At 36.5% G+C, this 26231-nt stretch overlaps 1 protein-coding gene across 4 annotated transcripts in view; it reads right to left on the bottom strand.

Annotated features, from left to right (window-relative positions):
* The window catches only part of PRDM5 (PR/SET domain 5), a 190754-nt gene that overhangs the window by 34286 nt on the left and 130237 nt on the right, over nt 1-26231 (bottom strand). For 3 of the 4 annotated variants that reach the window (XM_047799168.1, XM_047799167.1, XM_047799169.1), the window contains 2 exons: nt 23074-23167; nt 3272-3357 (listed from right to left, as the gene is read on the bottom strand). In XM_047799168.1, the coding sequence (XP_047655124.1) occupies nt 3272-3357; nt 23074-23167 (180 nt within the window). The remainder of the gene's footprint in view (nt 1-3271; nt 3358-23073; nt 23168-26231) is intronic. The other variant, XM_047799170.1, reaches the window with a different exon arrangement.

Genomic DNA, 26231 nt, shown 5'->3' with positions numbered 1-26231 from the left:
GGTAGAGGGACGACGGCAGAGAGCGAGACCTCCGCTGTGGTGGCAGCATGCAGGGTCTGCTAAAACCTGATGATGGAACAGAGCCACTGCAGAATCCCCTGGGCCTCCAGATCCCCACTAAGAGCATGGAGACAGCAGACCATCCTGGGATGAGATTAAAGCCCGAGGATATTAAACTACAGCAGCAACAAAACCCAAAGCTAGTGTAACTACCGACTACATCAGCTCAAACTCTCACATTAAAGGCCTGGCAGAAGAGGGGTCCTACTTCCAGGCACATTTACCTCAGTTTCTATTATATTTTTTCACATGCAGTAACAGGCATTCAATCAAAATTCTGTGTGCCGCACAAAAAACCAAACTTCCCCAACCCATTATAGAGACAGTGAGTACAGGATACAATGACTGAAGGATGGTGGGACTACCTGAGAATTTAAAGAACTACAGTAAGTACTGTCAAAGAATGCAAGGAAAAGGTGGACGGTGTGCATGAACAAACAGGCAATTGCAAAAGAGACATGGAAACTATTTTAAAAAGCCAAATGGAAATATTAGAAATAAATTATATCAAAGACGAGATCTTCCAATGTGCAGACTGAGCACCACAGAGGAAAGAATCAGTAAAAGGGACAACATACCCACAGAAATTAGAAATCAGAAATACACAGACATGGAGTTCCCGTCCTGGTGCAGCGGAAACGAATCCAACTGGGAACCAGGGGGTTGTGGGTTCAATCCCTGGCCTCGCTCAGTGGGTTGGGGATCTGGCATTGCTGTGGGCTGTGATGTAGGTCATGGACACGGCTTGGATCTGGCATTGCTGTGGCTGTGGTGTAGGCCGGCAGCTGTAGCTCTGATTCGACCCCTAGCTGGGAACCTCCGTGTGCAACGGATGCAGCCCTAAATAGCCAAAAAAAAAAAAAGAAATACAAAGACACAAAGAGCAAAAAGAGAAGAGAACTACCAAGGGCCATGGGACAACATCAAACATTCTAACACATGTAATTTGAATCTCATTAGATTCAACAGAAGATTGAAATTAAAAAGTATAATGGTCCAAAGCTTAATGGTATCTTTTAAATTGAGTCTTACAAACCCAAATAATATTGGAAAAACATAAGTTTGCAGAGACTATCCAATGCTCAGGAAACAGGATTTCAAAATGAAGCAGTCTGTGATGAATTATAAATAATGCAGGATAAAGAAAAATTAAAGTTTGAAGCAAAACCCGAAAGACCTCTATGTATCTCTTCACCCTCTTCCTTTGCTAGTACGCTCTACTAATTGTATGGGATTCTGTCTAAAATCCTGGGGCTTCTAGTCAAGCCTTCTCTGGTGGTCCCTTAGTCAGAGGCAGGCATGTGCTTGCTTTCTGTGAAATCAGTGCCTGAGAGCTGCTGAAAAGGTAGCACCTGCACCTGGACACCCTGAGGCAGTTTCAGGATCCTTGAGTCAAAGTCCAAATATTCAAATGAACAACAGACTTTTAAATCTGGGTTTATTACTCTAGTTTGTTTAGTTTGAAAATATACAGGAAAATATATCAGAGTTAGTGGAATGAGAAAATATTTTAACTGACTAAAAGGCATGCAATGTATGTGCAGTAGGTGAGAGGGTGGGCTCTAAAGTCACTCTAGGTTCCAAACATTACTATTCACTTGCTTATGCCTCAGTTTCTCATTTTTTAAAAAAGAGATCATAATAATACCTACCTCATAGAGGCTTAAGTGAACTGTTAAGTGCATCAACGAATTGCTGTGAGGCTCACACGAATTAATAAATGTGAACATCTAGAATACAGTACCTGGAATGTGATGAGTGGCTTTTGTACTTATTTTAACTATTATTCCTATTAATAAACTTTATTTTAAAACCAAATAAAAACCAAATTAGTTGAATTGGAAATACCATCCTTGCTTGAGAAAACCCAAAAGGTTTGAAGTTATATTCTGAACAGTGATTTTTTTTGGCCATGGCTGCAGCGTGCTAAGGTTCTAGGCCATGGATCAAACTCAAGCCATAGCAGTAACAACACCAAATCCTTAACTGCTAGGCCACTAGGGAATTCCACAGTAATATTTGTCTAATCCTTTATTGTCTATATATTTATCAATTATCCCAGCTCCTAATATCCATATAATATGAATATTATATTTTAAGTCAGAATGAGAGGCCCACTGTGGATTTGCTCTAATGAGCACAGATCTGCCTCTCCCTCCACCACAAAGACAAGAGGAGTATTTTCTTAACAGGACCTCAGAGGGTATCTTTTATGGCCTACAGCACTGAAGTGGAAAGCTAGGATATTATTATACTGGAAAGGATATTATCATTATGTGTTTTCTCTAAAGTTTTTATTTGACAGCTAAGGTAAAAAGTGAAATCCAGAAGTTTAAATTATAATTGCTCTTAAGGGGATTGGACATGTCTCTTAAAATTTGAAAAAAAATATGGCATTTATATAGACCATAAGCACTTTTACAAGGCGGAACTGAAAAGAACTGTGTGAAAGGCAACACGGTGAAAAGATGGCGAGAATGAAATCAAGAGCTATTTAAAAACAACATGCACTTTTCAAATGGAAAGTTAACATAAAGTATCTAATTGTGCTCTAAACTGAATAGTGAGTGAAGACATGTAGCTGGATGGAGGGTGAGCTGCTCACATTTTTTATAGCATGTGAGGAAGATGCTCGAGTCTGGAAAAAGCCATCTATATAAAGAATGACAATAGTCCTGTGAGAGGTGCTGACAGCGGAGGCACAGAGGGCATCCTTAGAAAAGGAATGAAAGACAGCACGGGGCACACCCTGTGGAGCAAGGAGCTCTCCTCCCTCACTTCCCCCAATTAATTTACATTATTTTCAACACCTTTCTTGTAAATATACTTGCTCATATGCATTAGTTAATGGTCGCAGGCTGACAGGCGCACCTCTGCTCAAGAAGTGCTGGCATCTGCAGTCCTGGTAAATACCCTGCCGGACAGCATCCTTGTATTTTTCCGTATTAAAATGCTACATTCTATTTACTTGGCAGTGTGTCATTTATTACTCCTAAAATCTAGTTCACAATTTAAAAAACTGAGATGCTTTGGGGGTTTGTATTTTTGTTTCTCTGTCATGTCTTTTAAAAAATATTATCTCCAAATGTCTATTAAATATATAAACATATGATTTTGGATCTGCCGCCTTTATTTTTTTGGGTAAAGTGAAATATTTTGTTAATAAGTATAGTTTTTGTAATTTATATGAAGAGATAGAATACATTCTTACCCTGGTATGAGTACGAATATGCATCTTCAGCCCGTCATTTTTACTGAATCCTTTTTCGCAGTAAGGGCACTGATAGGGACGTTCACCTACAAGATAAAGAAAGGCCTCCTGTCAGAAAAATCTAAAGTGGCAAATCAGGCTTGTGCCATCCCTCCTCCCACTCCAGATCCTGGCCACCACAAAGCTCTGTGTGCTGCCAAGAAGAGGCCCCAGGCACAGAAGTGCCTGCACCACGAGCAGCGCAGGGCAGTGGAGGAGCTTTCCCTACGGTGGGGAGGGTCTGAGCCCTGGGCACCTGCTGCACTCAAAACAAATGCTAGCAGGTTCACTCCATCTTCCTTTTAAAATCTGAGCCCAAACGAAATGTCCTAATTTTAAGAATTTGTTAAAGGAACTTGTATAAATTAACTGGTTCTGTAATTGTCCTGTCCATTACAGGGATCACTGTTTCATTGATACTTTGTTTTTTAAAAAAAGATTCACAGTTCTTCAGTCATGGTAATGAGTTTTAAAAGAACTTCAGAGAGTGGGAACAAGAAGGTGAAGGAGTAAGACATGCTGCTCACCTTCTCCCACAAACACATAAAAAAGAAAGCTATCTACATGTACAATGAGTCACACAGAACATCTACTGAATGCTGGCAGAAGACCTTAGACCTCCAAAAAGAGCAAGAAACTTTCCACTTAACTGGGTAGAACAAAAGGAATAAAAAAAGAGAGTGAGAAGAAAAAAGGAATGGGGACAGGACTAGCACTCCTTAGAGGGAGCTGTGAAAGAGGAAAGGAATCTGCACCCTGGGAGGTCATCTAACTGATGGGAAGGTCAGCTATGACCTCAAAGCCTTGGAGAAAAAGTGCAAAATCGTGCTGAGGAGGACAAAGCACAGAGACAGCCACAAAGACTATTGGTACCACCCCCCAGGACACCATAGCCTGAGAGACACTCAGGTTGGGGCTGGGCACTGAGACTCAGGCTTCAGAGATCAGTTCCAGGGAGAGGCCTAGGATAGGCTGTGTGGGGACAGCCTGAGGGGCTAGGGATGGTGTGCCACTGGCTGGGGAGCAGAGCGCTACAGCCAAAGAGTATGAGAGGAGGCCTGGGTCTGTAGGAGAAATAATGCACCATGGTTGGGGCGGGCAGGAGAAGGAGGAACAGGACTGCCAAAGGAACATCTTTCCCTCCACGGAGGCAGGCAGGATGCCTCTTACACAGGCCTACAGGCAGTGGCTGCAAACTGCCACAGCCATCTCAGGCTCCAGAAGTGGGCATAGCCAGCCACCATGGGTCTGGTGGACAGGCTCCACCTGCAGTCCTAGTCAGCTCAGTGATCACTGGGGAAACAAACATACACACACACACACACACACACACACACACACACACACACAGTCCACCAATGCCTCTGCCAAAAGCTCTGGGCACTGCCTTCACCTCCATGAGGATAAGTGCAACTGTTCAAAGCCCTGCAACCAGGAGCAGCCTGCACCACCTCTCTGTGGTTCCTCACCACTGTCAAGGGCCCAGCAACCAGGCACTGGCTAAAGGCCTGTCAATTGCCTCCATCTCCCTGAAAGCAGGCACAGGCCTTATACTGGCATACCCCCGATCAGGGGATAAGAGCCTGCACACACTGAAGAAAGAGACAGCAAGTACCCAAACCAAAAGCAGCCTCATACACATACATATACACACACACACACAAATAAGCCCTCATAATTGACCCAGGGACACGCTTGCATATAAATAGTCCTCAAAGACCACAGTAGATAGTTGTTTTCCCTAAACTCATGGAATAAGAAAGGTATAAGCAAAATGAAGATGCTCAGGAACCACTCTGAGTAAAAAGAACAGAATTCCCCTGAAGGAACAAACAACAAAACAGATCTCTGCAGTCTAAGAGACACCAAGTTCAAAAAGGAGATACTGAAAATACTGAAGGAATTAAGAGCAGAGATGAACAGTAATACAGATTATTTTAGAAAGGAACTAGAAATTATAAGGAGGAGCCAAGAAAAATTAGAAAATTCATTTGCAGAGTCACAAGCTGAATTAAAGGCATTGAAGAATGAATGATGGAGAATAACAAATATGTGATTTGGAGGATACAATAATGGAAATCACCCAATCAGAACAACAGACAGAAAACCAAGTGAAAAAAACATGAGAGCAATATAAGAGATCTATGGGATCACATAAAGTGGGCCAATCTACACGTAAGAGGAATTCAGAAGAAGAGGAAAAAGAAAAGAGGATTGAAAATATATCTGAAGAAATTATGTCTGAAAACTTTCCAAATCTAAAGCAACAGATATTCAGAAAAAGGAAGCACAGAAGGCCCCAAACAAGTTGAACACAAACAGGCCTACTACACCAAGATAGAGTACAATAAAAATGGCAAAAGTTATAGAAGATTCTAAAGTCAGCAAGAGGAAAACAAAGAGCTAATTATAAGGGAACCCCCATAAAGCTATCAGCTTATTTCTCTACAAAAATGCTACAGGCCAGCTTATTTCTCTACAGAAATGCTACAGGCCAGAAGAGAGAGGCAAGACATAATCAGAATTTTCAAAGGTAAAAATCTGCAGCCTAGAATATGCTACCCAGCAAAATTATCATTTAAAAGAGGAGAAATAAAGAATTCCCCCAAAAAATGAAAACTAAAAAATATAGCAATACTAAATCCATTCTAATAGAAATATTGAAAGGTAGCCTCTAAAAAGGAAAGAAAAAGATATAGGTTGAAGGAAATCACAATTGGAAAGTAATCACTTAAATACTCTAGTATACAAATCTAAAAGGAAAAAAAAAATCCATTTAGGAAAGTGGCAATAAACACAAGGAACAGTAAAAGGATAAACATGAAGACATTTAAAAAGATGCTAAAATCATAAAATGTGGGGAAGGAAAGTAAGACAATACAGACTTTTCTTTTAGAATGCAATTGAGCCCATATGACTATCAAGGCTAAAGCAAGCAGATACAGTAAGCAGATACTTGAGAAACAGGGCAAACACAAACCTAAACCAAATAATACATTCACAAAAACTAAAAAGTAGAGGACACAAGCATAAAATAAAAGGAAATCATCCAACCAAAAAAAAAAAAAAAGGAACAAAGGAGAAACTTAAAATCAACTGGAAAACAAGGTTTAAAATGGAAATAAATACATATTTATCAATTACCTTAAATATCAATGGACTAAAAGCACCATCAAAAGACACAGAGTGGCAGGCTGGATAACAAAACAGCCTACAATATGCTGCCTATAAGAGACTCATCTTAGGGCAAAGGACATATTTACACTGAAAGTGGGGGGGATGGAAAAAAAATTTCATGAAAATGGAAATGATAGGAAAGTAGGAGTTTCAATACTCACATCAGACAAAAATAGAGTTTAAAACAAAGACCATAAAGAAAGACAAAGAAGGACACTATTTAATGTAAAAGGATCCATTCAAAAAGAAGATGAATACAATTGTCAACATATATGCCCCTAATATAGGAGCACCCAAATACATTCAACAAATACTAACAGACATAAATGAAGAAATTGATGGGGATACAATAAAAGTTGGAGATTTTAACCCTCACTCACATCAATGGACAGATCCTCTGGACAGAAAATCAGTAAGGCAACAGAGATCCTAAATAACACAGTAGAACAGTTAGATTTAATTGATATTTTCAGGGCATTCCATCCAAAAAAATCAGAATACACATTCTTTTGAAGTGCACAAGGAACACTCTAGGACTAACCAAATACTGAGATACAAAACTAACTTCAACAAATTTAGGGGTACACAAATTATTTCAAGCATCTTTTCTGACCACAATGGCATGAAACTAGAAAGCCACCTTAGGAAAATAAATGAGAAAAAACAACTACACATAGACTAAACAACATGTTACTAAAAAAAATAAAATAAAAACAATGGGTAAAGGAGGAAATCAAAAAAGGAAATTAGAATTAGAAAAAGAAGAACAAACAAAACCCAAAGTCAGCAGAAGGAAGGAAATCATAAAGATTAGAGAGGAAATCAATGAAAGAGATTCAGAGAACAAAAGAAAAAAAAATCAATAAAAACAAGAGCTGGTTCTTTGAAAGGGTAAACGAAATTGACAAACCTCTGGCCAGACTCACCAAAAAGAAGAGAGAAAACCCAAATAAACATAAGCAATGAAAAAGGAGAAATCTTAATGGATACCGCATACATTCAAAAAGCCCTAGGAGAATATTATGAACAAATATATGCCAATAAATTTGTGAGCCACATGGGAAGTCCATGTATGTCAATGAATGTGACAACCTACAAGAAAGGCACAACTTGCTAGAGACATACAGCCCACCAAAACTGAATCAAGAAGAAACAGATAATTTAAACATACCCACCAACAGAAATGAAATTGAATATGTAATAAAAACACTCCCTACAAACAAAAGTCCAGAACCAAATGGCTTTACAGGAAAATTCTACCATACATAGAAAGAACTTATACCCATCTTTCTTAAACTTTTCCAAAACACTGCAGAAGGAAGACTCCCAAAGACATTTTCTGAAGCCACCATCACCCTAATACCAAAATCAAAGATACTACCAAAAAAGAAAATTGTAGGCTAATATCTTTGATGAATATAGACACAAAAATTCTCAACAAAATTGTAGCCAACCAAATCCAACAACACATAAAAAAGATCATATACCATGACCAAGTGGGATTCATCCCGAATTCACAAGGATGACTTGACATATGCAAATAAATCAATGTCAATGTCATACACCACATTAATGAAAGTCAATAACCACATGATAATCTCAACTGATGCAGAAAAAGCATTTGACAAAATCCAACATCCATTTATGATAAAAACTCTTATCAAAGTGGGTACAGAGAGAACATACCTTAACATAATAAAAGCCATTTATGACAAACCCACAGATGATATAATACCCAACAGAGAAACGCTAAAGGTTTCCCACTAAAATCTGGAACAAGACAAGTATGGCCACTCTCACCACTTCCATTCAATAAAGTATTGGAAATCCTAGCCCCAGAAATTAGACAAAGAAAAGAAATAAAAGGTATCCAAATTAGAAGAGAAGAGGTAAAATTGTCAATATTATGCAGATGACATGATATGATATATAGAAAACCCTAAGGACTCCACACAAAAACAACTCTAACTGATCAACAAATTCAGCAAAGTAGCAGGATACATTCAGAAATCAGTTGCATTTCCATATACTAACAATGAAATATTAGAAAAGGAATATTAAAAAATAATACCTTTTAAAATTGCATCCCCCAAAATTAAATATCTAGGAATAAATCTAACCAAGGGGGTGAAATACTTATGTGCTGAGAACTATACAACATTAAGCAAATGTAAGAGGATTGAAAGAAATGGAAGGATATCCCATGCTCCTCCATTGGAATAATTAATATTGTTAAAATGCCATACTACCCACAGCAATGCACAGATTTAATGAAATCTCTATCAAATTACCCATGACATTATTCACAGATATAGAACAAACAATCCAAAAATTTACATGGAAACATAAAAGACCCAGAATTGCCAAAGCAATCCTGAGGGAAAAAAGCAAAGCAGGAAGCATAACTCTCCCAGACTCAGACAATATTCTAAAGCTACAGTAATCAATACAGTGTGCTACTGGTACAAAAACAGATATACAGATGAATGGAAAAGAATAGAGAACCCAGAAATAAACCCAGACATCTATGCAGTTCAGTGGAAACAAACCTGACTAGTATTCATGAAGACGCAGGTTGGATCCCTGGCCTTCCTCAGCGAGTTAAGGATCCAGTGTTGCTGTGAGCTGTGTGGTACAGGTTGCAGATGTGGCTCAGATCCCACATTGCTATGGCTATGGTGCAGGCCAGTAGCTGCAGCTCTGATTTAACCCCTAGCCTGGGAACTTCCATATGCTGCACCTGTGGACCTTAAAAAAAAAAAAAAAGAAAAAAAGAAAACGGGAAAAACAGTCTTTTCAGAAAGCGGTGCTGGGAAAACTGGACAGCTGCACATAAATCAATGAAATAGAACACACACCCCACACTATGCATAAAAATAAACTCAAAGTGGCTTAAAGATTTAAACATAAGACATGACACCATAAAACTCCTAGAAGAGAACATAGGCAAAATATTCTCTAACATCCACCGTACAATGATTTCTTGAGGTCACTCTCCTAAGGCAATAGAAATAAAAGCAAAAATGGTACCTAATCAAACTGACAAGCTTTTGCACAGCAAAGGAAACCATGAATATAATGAAAAGACAACCTATGAAATGGGAGAAAACAGTTGCCAAGTGATGCAAATGACAAGGGCTTAATCTCCAAAATGTACAAACAGCTCAACAGCAAAAACAAACAAACAAAACCAAGTGAAAAATTGGCAGAAGATCCAAACAGACATTTCTCCAAAGAAGACATGCAGATGGCCAACAGGAATATGAAAAAATGCTCAACATTACTAATTATTCAAGAAATGCAAATCAAAACCACAAGGAGGTACCAACTCACACTGGCCACAATGGCTATCATTTGTAAGTCCAGAAATAACAAATGCTGGAGAAGGTATGGAGAAAAGGGAACCCCTCCTACACTGTTGGTAGGAATGTAAATTGTACAACCAGTATGGAGGTTCCTCAGAAAACTAAATATAGAACTACCATATGATTCAACAATCCCACTCCTGAGCATATATCTGGACAAAACTTTCATTCAAAAAATACATGCACCCCTATGTTCACTGAAGCACTATTCACAATAGCCGAGACATAGAAACTACATAAATATTCCCTGAGAGCTAAATGGATTAAGAAGATGTGGTACATATATACAATGGAATACTACTCAGCCATAGAAAAAGAACAAAATAATGCTCATTTATAGCAACATGGATGTAACTAGAGATTCTCATCCTAAGTAAGTCAGAAGGAGAAATACCGTATGATATCACTTATACGTGGAATCTGAAATACGGCACAAATGAACCTATCTATAGAACAGAAACAGACTCACGGACATGGAAAACTGAATTTTGGTTGCCAAGGGACAGGGGAATAGAGTGGGGTGGAATGGGAGTCGGGGTTAGTGGATGGAAACTATTACATTTAGAATGGATAGGCAATGAGGGCCTCCAGTAGAGCACAGGGAACTATATCTAATCACTTTTGATAGAACATGATAGTAGGTAATATGAGAAAAAAATGTATACATGTGTATAACTGGGTCACTTTGCTGTAAAAACGGAAACTGAAACAACACTGTAATAACAACTATAATAACAAAATTTTAATAAACTAAAAAAAGAATTTCATAAAACTGGCATATGTTTAACAGAACCATCAGTAGGTTAAAATAAATAAAAATTGATCCATACTTTCTGATATAACCAAGTAGAGGTTATATCAAGAGGTTAAAATAGCTAAATCATTTTTAAAAACATGCAAACATACTCATACGCATCACGTTTTTATTTATTTTTATTTTTTTTTAATTTTTCTGTCTTTTCTAGGGCCGCACCCACGGCATAGGGGTCTAACCGGAGCTGTAGCCACCAGCCTACACCAGAGCCACAGCAATGCAGGATCCGAGCCACGTCTGCACAGCGGCTCATGGCAACACTGGATCCTTAACCCACTGAGAGACACCAGGGATTGAACTCGCAACCTCACGGTTCCCCATCAGTTCATTAATCACTGAGCCATGATGGGAACTCCCACATCACACTTTTAAAAAATTCTATTGTAAAATAATTACTTAAGGTGAAGTTGCTAAATGGTGGAATCAGAATTTTAACCCTTCATCTTTAACCCTTATGCTATCACATAAATCAATAAAGATGGCTAGTATTTTGTATAAATTTGATTAGACTCTCTAAAGTTACTGACAAAAACTCTGTTTCCTGCAGTTACAGCTGACATTATCCAGATCTTTCTTACTGGTAGATTGAGGCATTCCTTTAGTTATCAAAGCTCATCAGGAAAAAGTCAGGGTCAGGTTAGGAATGTGTGTTCTATCTCAAATCAGATCCCAAGTGAATAAAAATACTGACATAATATGAAACTGTGTCTTGAGAACTACATATAGGTAACCATTTTCAACGTTTAGAAAGGCAAAACAGTACTGGCAAATATCCCATACAAGATGATGAGATTTAGCTACCAACAATTAGATTCACTGAGCATAGTAATACAAATAATATGAAAGTGTACTTAACTTCAAAATATTTTTCACTTAACTAAGGAAAACAAATGAGTTCTTTGCATTTGCTTATTTCTTTAAATTGTGCTCTGACACTGAATAACAGGGATTAGCAATCAGATCCTGGTGTATAGCACTGGGAACTACGTCTAGTCACTTATGATGGAGCATGATAATGTACGAAAATAGAATGTGCATATGTATGTGTAACTGGGTCACCATGCTGTACAGTAGGAAAAAAACTATATTGGGGAAATAACTATTAAAAAATAGTAATAACAAAAAACTTTAAAAAAATTTTTAAAAATCCACTTGTATTTTCTTCAAACACATCAAGGAACGCAAACAAACATGATGACAACTGCAAAAGGTTGATTTTTAAATTGATTTTACAAGGTGCCACAAGCTAGATACTCCATGAAGCTAATTTATTCATACATTAAATAGACATTTTTTTTAAGCACACACCATCTTCTAGTTACTGTCCTAGGCTTTGGGAATGTAGTTGCGAATACCTGCCTCTTCAATTTTACTAGTGCAATGACAAAGACAAAACAGTAAAGAAAAATCAAGATAATTTCAGATACAAACTGTAAGAAGAAAATACAACAAGGAGATAAGCTGCTTAAGAAAGACCTCTTGTGGCAGTAGACAGGAAAAGGCCATTAAGAGAAGCAAAAGGACTGAATGAATATCATTCTTATTCAAGCACTTTTGTAACTCTTAATCTTTGAATTAGAAGCATTTTAGACTATTAGACTTGAAATAAGGGCCTCCAAATTCTCATTACTGGCACACTTGAGAAGGAAGTAGCTTAAAAGTATTTGAAATATGAAAAGGGGTTGGTGTGGATATTTAGAAAAGGGCTCCATAAAACTGCAGATGGCCTTCCAGAGGCAGCAAATGGTAATGAAAGGGTATCTCTAGATGCCACATGGACGACTTCACCCAGGTCTAGCCTGATCCCCAAACAAGTTAACTTGAGTCTTTAACAAAGAAAATGCATTACGACCACAACCAAAAACAAGAAGAAAAAATTTGATTCTAGTTTAACATATGCCATTAGGACAATAATTTATTAACTTTACCATTATTTTCTGTAATGTAATTAAAGACTTCAGAAGAACTCTAGGCCTCACTAAAGATTAATATACTAATATTAAAACAGCATCTTAAAATTTGTGAAGGGAATTCAAGTTAGTATGCATCTTCATGATAGAAGCAGAGAACTTTAAGACAATAAATCACTGAATATCCATCTATTGTAATGTCCATCTTGAACAAATCCTTTCTAAAAATTTGTACTTACATAATGTGAAATTAATAAAGAAAAATCTTGCAAACTTTGATATACTTAGATAGCTTTACATTCTTCAAATTAAACTACACATTTAATTTCAGATGTGAATGTGACCATTCTATCAGAGGGCTCAGAGATCAAATTTTACTTCATACCACTAAACACAATGCATGGAAAAGACTTGATAATACTGACCACAATCAGTCTTGAAGATTAAAAAGTGTACAACAAAATGATTAAAATGATAAAGTTTATATTATTAAAAAAGTATATAGCCAGTGATCCTTATACTTTGAGAGATTTTTAAACAAGTAGAAAATTTTTCAAATACATTTTTTAAAAAGTGTATAGCCAATGATCCTTATACTTTGAGAGATTTTTAAACAAGTATAAAAGTTTAATATATAATGTATGTTTTAAGAGATTTTGATTAAAATAAAAATAGACTATTTCCAAAAAGCATTTCAATGATTTTAACTTCTATTTTGTCAGTTTATTTTTTTTAAACTATATAGATTTCAGGGAACTCCAATAAATCTCTGAAAATATGAAAAGATATACACAGGGAGAAAATGTAATTTAAAATAAAGTCAAGTCAAACTCTTATTTTTGATGAATACAAATTAAATAATGTTTAAATAAGTTAAATAATGTTTAAGGATTTTGGAGCCATAGTTTTTATTTTTACTTTTGAGTTTTCTAACAAAAATCAGTTCTGGAAACTGCAATTTTCAAATAAAAAGGCAAACCTTCTTCATTTGAAGCAAATTTAAAAAAAAATGAAAAAGTGTATGTTTCATGAAAAATACTCTAAGATGGTTCCACATGGTTGAATTTTAAAATACATACATATATATATGCATTCATATATATATATACACACACACACATATAGATATGATTTCTTCAGAAGAACTTTATATTTGTTTTCCACAAGTATCATGAGACTGGGTTATTCTGCTATTGTGAACTAAGGAAATTGTTACAAAACATCAAAGTGACTCATTCTAAGTGAAAATTAAACCAAAAATATAATTCTGTAAGCACCACCCAATCACTTTTCCAATTCCACCATTCTTACCCTTCAACTTATGAAGCATCTAATAAATTAGAAGTATACCACAGAGAGAAATTAAATGCTACACTGACAAATGGGAGTAGCTCAAGTTCATTTTTGGCCATTTTATATGAATGGAAATAACTTGTTTCTGCAGCAAAAAGAGTCATGAGACCCTACTGACCTCATAGAACGCCACATTGTTACTCTTGGAATGCTCCTGTTAATCAAAGCCTATGGAATTTCACTTGCCATCTTGGAAAGACAGACAACGAAAACCTGAACTTGACATTTACTTCTTGAATATTTACAAAGATACTTACTTTTACAAGTTTAAAGAGTTTACTATTGTAAGAAAGTGGGCCATAAAATGTAAAAACAGAAAGACCAAAATGAGATAAATAGGAGAGCCACACACTTACTAACTTTCTAGTTTAAAGAGTCAATACCTACCTAGTGAGGTGAGGGCTAAATAAAAAATGAGTTTTACTGATGCAAACAAAACAAGATATGAGATGCATAATAAAAAAGGACAAGGTATAATGAATATTTTTAAAATACAAAGAACTAGGAAGAGAAAGTAACAGGTTTCCTACTCAGAATGCCCTGGCTCGGGCCAGTGAGGTATATAAATGACACCAACTACATGTCACTTGTCTAAAGGGAACAAGACACCTTCCCGTGGTCTTTGACGTGAGTGCTGATAGAATCAAAGTAGATTGTGTCCCAAACTGGAAAAAGCATTGGAACAATTGAGACAATGAGCAAGTTTTAAAAGTTTTGACCAAGGAGAAAAAACTCCTACATGCGTTCTCCTCAGTGCTATGTGAGGAGGCACTTTAAAGCGAAGGTAGGGAAGAAAAGTAACTACTGATTTGGTTTTGTTGTTGGGAGTCAGACTTTGGTAAGAAAAAGCATTAACTTTTGAACGTAGCAGTTTTCCATTTTAAGAATTTCTACCAGAAGTTTTATTTAACCCAGTATTTATGAGCATAGTTTGTGCACAGTGGACATGGTGAGGCACTTAAACCCTAGGAGCCTCCACACAGAGGGGTTTTCCTATTCATAGTGCCCACAAGGAAGGATCAAGAGTATAAAATTTTGAGCAGCAAGAGATCCAGAAAATTATTTTCTTTATCCAAAACCTAGAGAAGCTATAAAACCTTCCCCAGCCCTGAGGCACAATTCAGAATTGCACAAAAACTAAACAGAAAGAAGTTGTTCTGGGGTGGGGGTGGGAGCGGGGAATGGTAGCAATGATAAGAGAAAGCACATATTAGAGGAAAGCAAATTTCCATTCGTTTTCCTAAACTAAAGGAAAATGCTGTGCTGCAAATTTAATAGAGGTAGCTACTGATAATATTAGGTAATAATTTACCAATAAAGTTGCTGAAATACAGTTTCCACAATGAAAACCATTGCAAAGGCTGCTTACTTTTTGAGGATCTCGGTAGATTACAAAAAAAAATAATAAAAATAGTTACATAAATGATGGTATATTTTCAATGATCCATCTTATCAGAGTCTCTATGACTATATTAATTCATTTGATGGTTGTTCATCACACTACATTCCAAGACAAATGTCACTCTGTCACTCTTTCCTATGTGTCTCATTTCCGAGCCTATGATGAACCTTGACATGAGCAATAGAATTTTCACATTAAAAAACTAGGGCCGCTGATATTTTTGAGAAAAGTAAAAAGAGATAATCATATTTCCAATGAAAGTCAAAATGAATGTCTCTCTTAACTCGTTACACAGGCTTGTTACTAGCCCACAATCAACCATGGAGGAGCTGAATACAGAAAAAAAGAGGAAAGATGGTATATTCCATATTGTGACTGATCAGAAATGATATGAAGTGTCAAAATCACATGAAAATAAGAATCACACAGTTGAAGATATTTCCTATAAATAAGACTTCTTAGGGAAATTTTGAAGCTCTCAATCTCAATCTCTGAAGTGCGATGGAGGGAAAAAACCTTTTATTTCTATGAAGATTCTACACGCAATTATTCTGTTGACTCTTAACTTTTACCTGTAGGTAAAAGAACTTTGATTTGGCCTAATGTTAGTAATTAACCACTTAGAAATGACATATAGCAAAATAAATTCCCTCTCAACATACAAATGTTATCTAATTATAAAAATGCAAAAAGAGGGCTTCCCACGTGGCACAACGGGTTAAGAACCTGGGGTTGCCACAGCTCTGCCATGAGTTACAACTGTGACGTGGTTTGATCCCTGGCCTGGGAACTTCCACATGCCATGGGTGCAGCCAAAAAAACGTAGAAAGATATGTTTAAATTTTCATTTGTGATTATAATTAAAATTTTTGTTTATGAATTATCATCTTATAGTTACTTATACTTATTTATACTACTGTTTTTAAAACTCTAGACAAATATTCTACAAAGAATGAAAAAATTCCTTTAGAAAAATTGTTAGAGAAGAAAGAAAAACAGTGGCTAAAATCCACATAGAATCAAATCATAATATACCAATTCCTTATTTCTAAGATGATCACAAGTAGTTACCAAAAAATTACATATTTCTAGGACAGTGATTTATTACGACATTCAAATAACTGTGTGCAAAAGCAAGCCTATAACAGAAGGGCCAACACAGCCGGTATCTATTAACATGGAAAGTTGGTTGGAACTGTAGGCAAGTAATTAACCTCCTGGCCCAGAGCTTTAAAGTCCCAAAAGCAGTTCCTAGAATTTCTTTCATAATTTATGAACAACTGATGGAATTCATGTCACAGTCCGTGGATTCCCTTGTGGAATTAACCCCAGCTTTCACTGACCCTAGGAAGCTGTAAACCAACAGGAGAATGTGCTCTACTATTTCAGCTGACCCACAGAGTGCCATCTCTGTCATTCCAGCTTAGGAAACTGGATGATAAATTACAGAGCTGCCTGCCAGACGCAGACCTAAACATTCACCTTCACTAACGATGAAGGCAACACACAATCCATACACTCACCCCAAGGCAGCCCTTTTTGACAGCAAATCCTCCTCTATATTCTACAGATGATCTATATGCTGCTGCTAAGGGTTATAAAAAGATGATGATGATGATGATGACACTGGGAATAGAGGGTCAGATCATATATTAAGAGAATATAAATACCTATGATTAAATACATGTATAAACAACAAAAATAAAACACAGTGAAGTTGGTGGCACCAGCTCACATTATACAATGTGATGTGATTATACAATACATGTGTGATGTTACACTACGCTAAGCACTGTGCAGAGATCTCTGCCTACATTTTCATTTGTTCTTTGAAACAATTTATGAAGTTGGTACTGTTATTACGCCTGTTGTTCAGGTGAGAAAGCTAGGTTTTGAAGAGGTTAAGCAATTTGTGAAAGCTCACACAGGGAGGCAATAAATAAAATGGAATTTGAAAACCTGTAATCTGACTCTAGGATCCATGCTCTGGACATGAATCAGGTATAAAATAAGGTATCATAGATGACTGACTTAGTGGTGCAGAAGTTTCTCTATGTCTAGAGTTAAAGAGCTCGGTTAGACAATAGGTAACAAACTGCAGACCCTCAAGCATCTAAGACAAGATTATTATACTCAATTGGTTGTTTATCAACATGATAATATCATCCAACATTACAGAAGGGATGTATGTAATTCTAGGGTAAGTTCAAGAGTAACAATAAGAGTTAGGAGGTTTGGTAAAGAATAAAATAAAAATATCTACGATGTGATACACTGGAAGAACTTTGAGTCTCAGTTGTTCTAGTTGAACCACATGTTAAGTTACGTAATTTTAGCAAATTACTGTATTTTGCTGGGCATTAGTTCAATTAAAAGGCTTGCACTTGTAAACTTTTCTAAAAGTGAAGACTCTCATATTTTAATAATCTACACAAGCAGATGTCTTATGCACAGTTGCCCTGCATGCCTTTATTCTAATCACCTAATTAGGAAGAATGAGCAGACTTTGGAAGGTAGATACAAGGTTTGTGAAAAATAACATTTTCAAAGTTAATAGAAAATCCAAAGTTTTGTCATACTTCACCCTATCCTCACACAAAATGGGAATAAAGGACAGGCAATAGAGAAGAAAGATGATGAAGCAAAGATGCAAGTGGCTGGTTATTTAAGCTAGTAAAGGAAAAAAATACATCAAAAAGTGAAAGAGTTAGTTGGAGGGATATTTTTAAATGTAGTTTCTAAACACTACTAACAACAACAAAAAAATAACAGAGATGTAAATATTAAGTTTCCTCCCAAAACTAAATGATGGGTAGTAATCTAATATCTAAGCAATCATTGTCTTATAGAACGGTCATTAGTCATGAGTCAGTAAAATAAAAAATAATTTTCCCAAGAAAATTAATATGAAGGAAACTGCCCTAATGCTTCACAAAGCAATACTGTCACTATTCCAGAGAGGAAATGATGAAAGATACCAACTGAGAAACTGGAAGGAAGAAAAATAAAGTTAATTCATATTTCCTTTTCAAAAACTTAGTATTAGTTGATGTTATTAAACAGAATTTGTTTCCCCAAATATTGATGTCCAGTTAGAATACCATAAAAAAAACAAAACGAGAGTTCCTAGTGTGGCTCAGCATATTACGAACCCGACTAGTATCCATGAGATTGTTGGTTTGGTCCCTGGCCTTAGTGGCTTAAGGATCTGGCATTGCCGTGAGCTGTAGTGTAGGTCGCAGACATGGCTCAGATCCTGCATTGCTTGTGGCTGTGGTGTAGGGTGGCAGCTGCAGCTTAGATTTGACCCCTAGCCTGGGAACTTCCATGTGCTGCAGGTGCAACTCCAAAAAAAAAAAAAGAAAAAAAGATAATTATCCCTACAAAAATCTCATCATATTGCAATGTATTCAAATGTACATCCACCTCACCTCACTGAAAAATTCAGCCATCAATTAATAATCATTTCCTCAAAAAAAAGTAGTAATCTGTCCAATTACATGTAATTCTGGAAAATGAAAATTTACAGAAACAGTAAAAAGATCAGTGGTTGCCAGCAGTTGAGAATTGTTGGATGAATAGGCAAAGTACAGGGAATTTTTAGGACAGTGAAAATACTCTGGATAATATCATAATGATAGACATATGTCATTTCATATTTGTCCAAATCCACAGAATGTATAACATCAACAATGAACTGTAATGCAAACTATGGACTGGTCAATGTAGGGTCCTCAATTTTAACAAACAGAGCACTCTGGTTGGGCTACTCATGCATAGAGAAAGTAGATGAGAAATCTCAGTACCTTCCCCTCAATTTTGCTGTGAACCTAAAATCCCCTAAAGTACAAAGCCAACTTAAAAAAAAAAATCTGATGAAACTAAATTTAATCATTTTCTCTGTATGGTACTGTCTACAGCAAAGATGACTCAGGAGTAAATGAACAAATGAATGCTGCTTAAAAAAATTTAACACACAAAACACCTTTCATTTGGCTCTAAAGCATAAAGCCTATCACACCGGCTGTGAAAGGAACTTAGATAATATTTGAGAAAGTTCCTCTCCTTCAATAAACCTCATTAAAATCCTGAGCCTGATCTGCCCTGCCCTTCAGCTTAGAATCTAGTTAGGGAACAGATGAAGTATAGTATCATAACTGAGAAAAGATACTCATATATACCAAACACCGGGAGTCCCCAAATGTCTAGTGGATAGGAGGCTACATAGTACTATCATACATCACACAATTGTTTGTAATTATTTCAGTTGCTGTAGAATCCACTTATCAAACAAAACAGATGGGGCATTTGTCAGGACTAGAACTCCTATATCTTTTTTCTAACGACAATTTTAAAAACTACTCAATTCTAAGCTAAAAGGAGTCATAGTAAGCTTGAGTACTGGCTCGCTAAATACTGTTCTCTATTCCTTCATTCAAGTACTGTAATTTTATATGCATTGGTCTTGAACTATTATTTATTATACAATCTGTTTCGCACCAATTACATGATGAAGCAATGAGGTGAAGAATGGAAAGAAAAAGGCCTAACTTTATACTGTGGGTGGGATAGACAGCTGATAGACAATTTATTAATTTTAGTCTTTGATGTTAACATTCCTTGAAGTGAATTCCATAGATTTTTGTAGGTATTACATGAAAAAAATGGTTCTATGGTCAATTAAATTTGGATTCAAATCTGGAACTTATCACTATGAAGCCAATATACGTTCCACTATTCTACCGCATTGCAATCTATTTGTACATTCTTTTATTTATTCAAGAAGCATTCACTTGGTACTTTCTCTATGCCAGACAGTGCTCTGAGGGGTAAACAAGTAAGATAACAGATAAGGGCACAGCTGTAAGGAAGCAAGAATCTACAAACTACTGAAGAGGTGCCAGCACTGGAAGGGTGCTGTATGGAGAGAAGTACAAGATAGAGCATGCCAACCTAGCGAGGTGAAACAATGGTCAGATAACACATCATGGAGAAATGAGTATAACTGGAGAATGGAAGATAGTGAAAGAAGCCCAGGAAAGGAGCCTGGGATGTCAAGTGCAAAGGATGGTCACTGGCACAAGGTAAGGGGAAAACACTGAAAGGTTTTAAGTAGGATAACAGCTTAATTGAGTGAGCCTGATCAATTCTTGACACCTTCTTTCATAAAGAATATATATGCTTTCCAATATTTTGGAAAAAAAAAACTTCTGAATAATCCATGAGAATTGTAAATTTCATAGAATTCCTTTTTCAAGATGACTAAACATGAAGTAATGATATCCTGCTTCTTCAGAAGCATCTGAGTTTTCTCTGAGCAGTGTAACTATAAGAAAAGAAATCCATGCCAGGACTGTTGTGAAAGCCTAGGCACCAGCAACCTGCCAGGTCTCTGCAGTCACTGACACTGGTTGGTGCCCACTACTTCAAATACAGCCCCAGCCATGCTGCCTGGCAATTGTCACCAAAAACAAAGTCTTCCCATCAAAGTAACTCCAAGAAGAACTGTAAAGTATGAAAATGAAATGAGTCTGATTTTAAACAGAAAAATCTAGGAGTTCCCGTCGTGGCGCAGTGGTTAACGAATCCAACTAGGAACCATGAGGTTGCGGGTTTGAGCCCTGGACTTGCTCAGTGGGTTAAGGATCCTGCGTTGCCGTGAGCTGTGGTGTAGGCTGCAGACGCGGCTCAGATCCTGCGTTGCTGTGGTTGTGGCCTAGGCTTGGCAGCTGCAGCTCCAATTCGACCCCTAGCCTGGGAACCTCCATGTGCCACGGGAAGCGGCTCTAGAAAAGGCAAAAAAAAAAACCAGAAAAATCTAGTTATAAATAACAATTTTAAATAATTATACCACTATTTCTGTGTGCATATACACATAGGCCACCTTTTAATTTTATTTATTTAAATGTATATGTTGGCTGACTGTGCCTTAGCACTCACTGTTGTCTGAATTTAGGTGGCCATTTCTCTGGATCAGAAACCAATAGGTCAAAACCTGTAAAATATTACATACACAGTTATTTCAAATAATTAAGTGTTCTATGATTGGATTAATCCTTCCTATGCTGAAATACGTTTCAATGTACTCTGAACAGTAATCACTGCCTTTTAAAAACATACTATGCCAATTATAATTCAATTACATGATGTTTCAGGACATTACCATAAGTTTATTACTATGGTACAGAAATAATATATTTTCCCCATTTCCTACTTGTCCTCCTTCCATACACAAATTATATGCACAAGCACACACACACAGACAAAATCTGCTGAACAAATTTTAAGTTATATTTTCAGGGCCATACAAAGATGTCTTCTAAAAATTACACTCCAGAATGGAAGGCTGCTGATTTCACTCTCACCACAATCCCACACGGCCTTTGGTACAATGAGGACGAGCGGTGCCCAATGACATAAAAGACCACACTGCTAGGTTGAGAGATGATGAAGAGAGAGGAGAGAGCCCCCAGACTTGAGGGCTTTCTCCTCTTTCTTCATCATTTACTTGCCTCTTCTGTACAATCAGGACGCAGTGCTAACAGCGTCTGGCACTATTTTAAGTCCACCTGTCCTCAACATGGTTTTCTGCTGCCTTTTCCTTCTGCTTCTCACTTCTGTTGTGTTCCGCTTCTGCTACACATACCGGACTTTGCCCTGAAAACCTCACTTGCTCTGGGTACTTCTAAGCAAGACTTGTTTTCCTTCTTTAGGGAACCCATTACTCCACAGGCATCAGGTATAATGCTTGACCTGCTCTTGGTTATCATGTTTCCTTTGTAAGTACTTAAGAGGCTATTCTAGGATGACAAATTCTAAGTTGATCAACGTCTTTCAGCTATAACCAGAAAATTTCCAAAATAGGAAATTATACTGCATGGCTGTCCTTTTTCTCCATCTATGTATAATAATCACAGTATTAATTCTTTGCTTGCTTAAACTAACATTTCTTCATTCATAACACAGTTATTGTGCTAGATACTACACTAAACACTGGTGACACAACAGTAAAGAAAGTCAATACTATGGCTCTTGAATAAAAAGCTTCAGCAGTGTAATCCAGACACACAGTTTACCAAACACAGTCTAGCTACTGAGAATCACTTAAGATTCACACCCAATAATCCGGCTACCAAAAGTAGGAGTATTCTTTCAAGTTTTTTAAGTACTTCTCTATATAAGATAAAATCCAAACAAAGCTCTTTCAAGAATATTGAGTTGTTCATTCACCCTTCAGTAGGGCACAGCCCTCTTTCATGGGAAAAATTACACAAGAAGTCATAAGAAGTGAAGAAAACCCTTTCAGGAAGCAATTCATATCATAATAGATACTATGGTCACATCACTCTTGAATCAGTCAAATCCTGTAGCATTCAAGCCACATTCCAAGGACTTTTTCAATTTTAAAAGGCCACATTTGACATGAGCTACTGGAGAGATTTTTAAGAGGAGGCCCTTAGCCTTCTATAAAACTGTTAGAATAATATATAAAGTAAATCACAGTTATACCACAACCAAACATTAATCAGTTCCCACTTTATATATTTAACTTAGTTTGGGGGAGTATACTTATTCAAAATTTTTCTAGAGTAAGGAAGTAGATTCTATAAAACTTTAAAAGAGAGAAAACAGGCAAGATTAATTCTAAAGCTGAGAGTCAATTTTGTTAAGTTACAAATTCCTTATCCTCACAGAATGTGATTTCTCTATGCTGTTTTTGTCACCAATTACAATCTACATACCTGTGTGGCTACGGATATGAACCCTCAGTGTACCACTGCTGGCAAATTTCTGGCCACAATATGGACAGATTTTCTCCTTTTCTCCTGTATGTGTCTAAATGGAAAGGAATAAAAAGAGTTGAGGATAAATATAAAGAATTAGGTAAAAATGATTACTGTGCCTCTAACAAAAGTAAATCCTTTTTTTCCCCCCTCGGGATTATGGTTTTTTTTAATGATTTAATATCACAATGAGATTTTAAACAATTTATCACAGGTATTCCCATTGGTTCAAAAAAAAAAAAAAAAACCCTCTTAGAATCACACATTAGTGCTAATTTGAAAATAATGCTGCAGTTTACTTTTTAAGGCTTTATGGAGCCCCCATCTAAAAATGATTAAGTTATATAAAACCAGTATATGCTAGCAAAACCACATAATCAAAATGGGGCTACAGCTGCCCTTGACTGCTGCCAAAAAATACTTCCTTAGGAGCATTTTTTCACATTCTTTGTGTACATTTAACACTTGAGGACAGAACTGACCTCAGTAAAGTAATCTGTTACCTGCATTATGTTTGTCAGACTGGACTGAAGTTAATGCAAAGCAAAATGGACTACAAATCTGATTTCATCTTTAAAATCAGCAGGTGTTAACTGAACAGTCAATGTGAAAGATCACTGCTGCCCTCAACATACATTTAATCTGGGATAAAATAACCACACAAGGAAAGGTGAACCAGTATCACCAAAAGCCAGTTTCAATAAAATGTTAGAGTTCAAAGAAAAAAAGTGTGACCTCTCCCAAAAGAGGAGGCAGATGGAGTGTTTTAAACTTGGCTCACAATCTCATCAGGTAACCATGTTACCAACATCAAAACAGGTCGTTCCAATAAACGGGGGGGGGGGGGGGGGGGGTCAGAGTTACTTTTCAAATCTCATTTTTCAAACTTAGGAGAAGGGAAAAAGGGGGAGAGTAGGAGGCAATTACTTCAGATCTCTGCACATTCTCTCTCAAATTGCTTTTAGAATTATTTTTTATTTCAATGGTAACCTAAATATTAATAAAAGCATATATAGTGGATCATCTGGGTTACCACCACCATCACAAAACAGAACTTCCAGGACCTATGTTTGCATTTGTTTCAATGTAAATTACTGGCAAGTACTATTATTTGAATTGCCAGGAGCCAGTGTAAAAAGAACAAGAAAGGTTGTTGTTTGGTTTTACTTTGTTTTTTGGGTTTTTTTTACTGGCAGTACCTGCAGCATATGGAAGTTCCCAGGCTAGGGGTCAAATTGAAGCTGCAGCTGCCAACCTATGCCACAGCCACAGCAATGCCATATCCACTTGCAGCAGCGCCAGATCCTTAAGGCACAGAGCAAGGCCAGGGATCGAACCCACATCCTCATGGATACTAGTTGGGTTCTTAACCCTCTGAGCCATAGCAGGAACTCCCAGGAAAGGTTTTTTGTTGTTGTTGTTGTTTTTTTAAATGATGTGTTCCCAGAGGGTAAAGACAGGCTGGCAGGTATAGAGAAAAAGGAGGTGGGGCAATTATGTCATCACCTGACAACCTCAAGGAACCACAAACTTTGCAAAACATTCTCATCTTCCATATTAAATTAACTGTTACTTTTAATATAAATGGTTTCATAACCTTATGGTTGATATTTAATTTGTAATTTTTTACATTTGAATTATAATCTGTATTTGTATATATACTATCATATTTGTAATTTTTAAGAATTATAAATGAAATATCCTAGTCATTAGTGTCCTTTAGATTTTTTTCCCTTGAAAAGACTTATACTACACTCAAATTTGAGGAATACAGTCTAATCAACAGCCACACTAGCCAATGCACTGTCTATAACAGACATCTTGATTCTGAATTAGGCAGGCACTTAACTTTCCATTTCCACTACAAGTTCTTATACAAAAGTTACACATTCTTTACACCTCAGTAAGAACTGCTACTCCCATGGTCAACATTATGGTTCAATTTAAAGGAAATGATACATTTCAACATTTAACAGACCTGTGTTCTTCTCATTTGTTGACAGAAGTGGCATATTTTGGCAATTCTTTCCTGACTAATGTAAGAGTGTTTAGAAATTGTATACATGTATTATTAAAACATTGGATTATTCCAAACAGGCAACTACCAATTTATTTGTAAAATCTTTTAAAATCCAACGGATTTCTTTTGCTGCTACATAAGTATTTTATTGTTTGCTTACTTGATTTCGGCTACTTATTCTTAAGTGGTATAAATTTCAAACTGCGGGACCCTGAGGCAATATTAATAAAAAGAATTAAAATGTTCCTTTTGGCTTAAATCAAAAATATTATTATTAGGTACAAAATTGGATTGGCTGGTATCAAAAGATACTGACAATGTAACACTGAAATACCTTATATACAGTTAAGAAAGCATGTAAACATCACTATGACAATACTGGATAAATATACAGACAAAAATGAACAATGCACTGTAAAATATACTTTACAACAATGTTATTGCAAACAGTATCTTTCTTGAAAACTCACTATAATTTTCCCTCATTTATTAAAACACAATAGTTTATTAAATTCACACAAAAAAGTAATCCAAATAAAGCTTACGTATTCAGAGATTTGAGAAGACTATCATTATTACGAGCATTGAAGAAATAGGAAAAGAAAGATACAATTCAGTCCTTTTGAAACAGCTGTATTAAGGATAGGCACCAGTAAGAGCCATAATGGCACAGAAGTCACTTCACAGTCACTCAGCAGGGAACACTGAGCAGCAGAAAACTACCACACTTCATGCCATTTCTAAAGTCAACATTGAAACCTTTAACTGCATTTACGGTAATACGAAATTCGGTATTTTAAAAAATGTACCTAAAATCCAGTCAACAAATAACCTGTTGATTTGCTTGAGGCAATTAATATAAAATAAGACAATTTCCAAGTAACTAGCAGTAAGAACATCCTTTTATTGGAGTTGAGCTAATATTTACCAAGTCTCTATTCTGTACCAGAAACTTCCTTAAATCCTAGAATCTAAGATGAAGGACTCTTCCAATCCCAGGAGAGCTCGGTGTAATAACTTATCAATAAATATCTGAACCAGCTTTGAAAAGAAACTATTAAAGCTCTTCTCAATATATTTTAAAAAGAAACCTCTG

The sequence above is a fragment of the Phacochoerus africanus genome, chromosome 10 (genome assembly GCF_016906955.1).
Source record: "Phacochoerus africanus isolate WHEZ1 chromosome 10, ROS_Pafr_v1, whole genome shotgun sequence".
In the NCBI taxonomy this organism is placed as follows: domain Eukaryota; kingdom Metazoa; phylum Chordata; class Mammalia; order Artiodactyla; family Suidae; genus Phacochoerus; species Phacochoerus africanus.
Note: the sequence above shows the minus strand (reverse complement) of the source record. Positions and strands in the feature narration are given on the sequence as shown.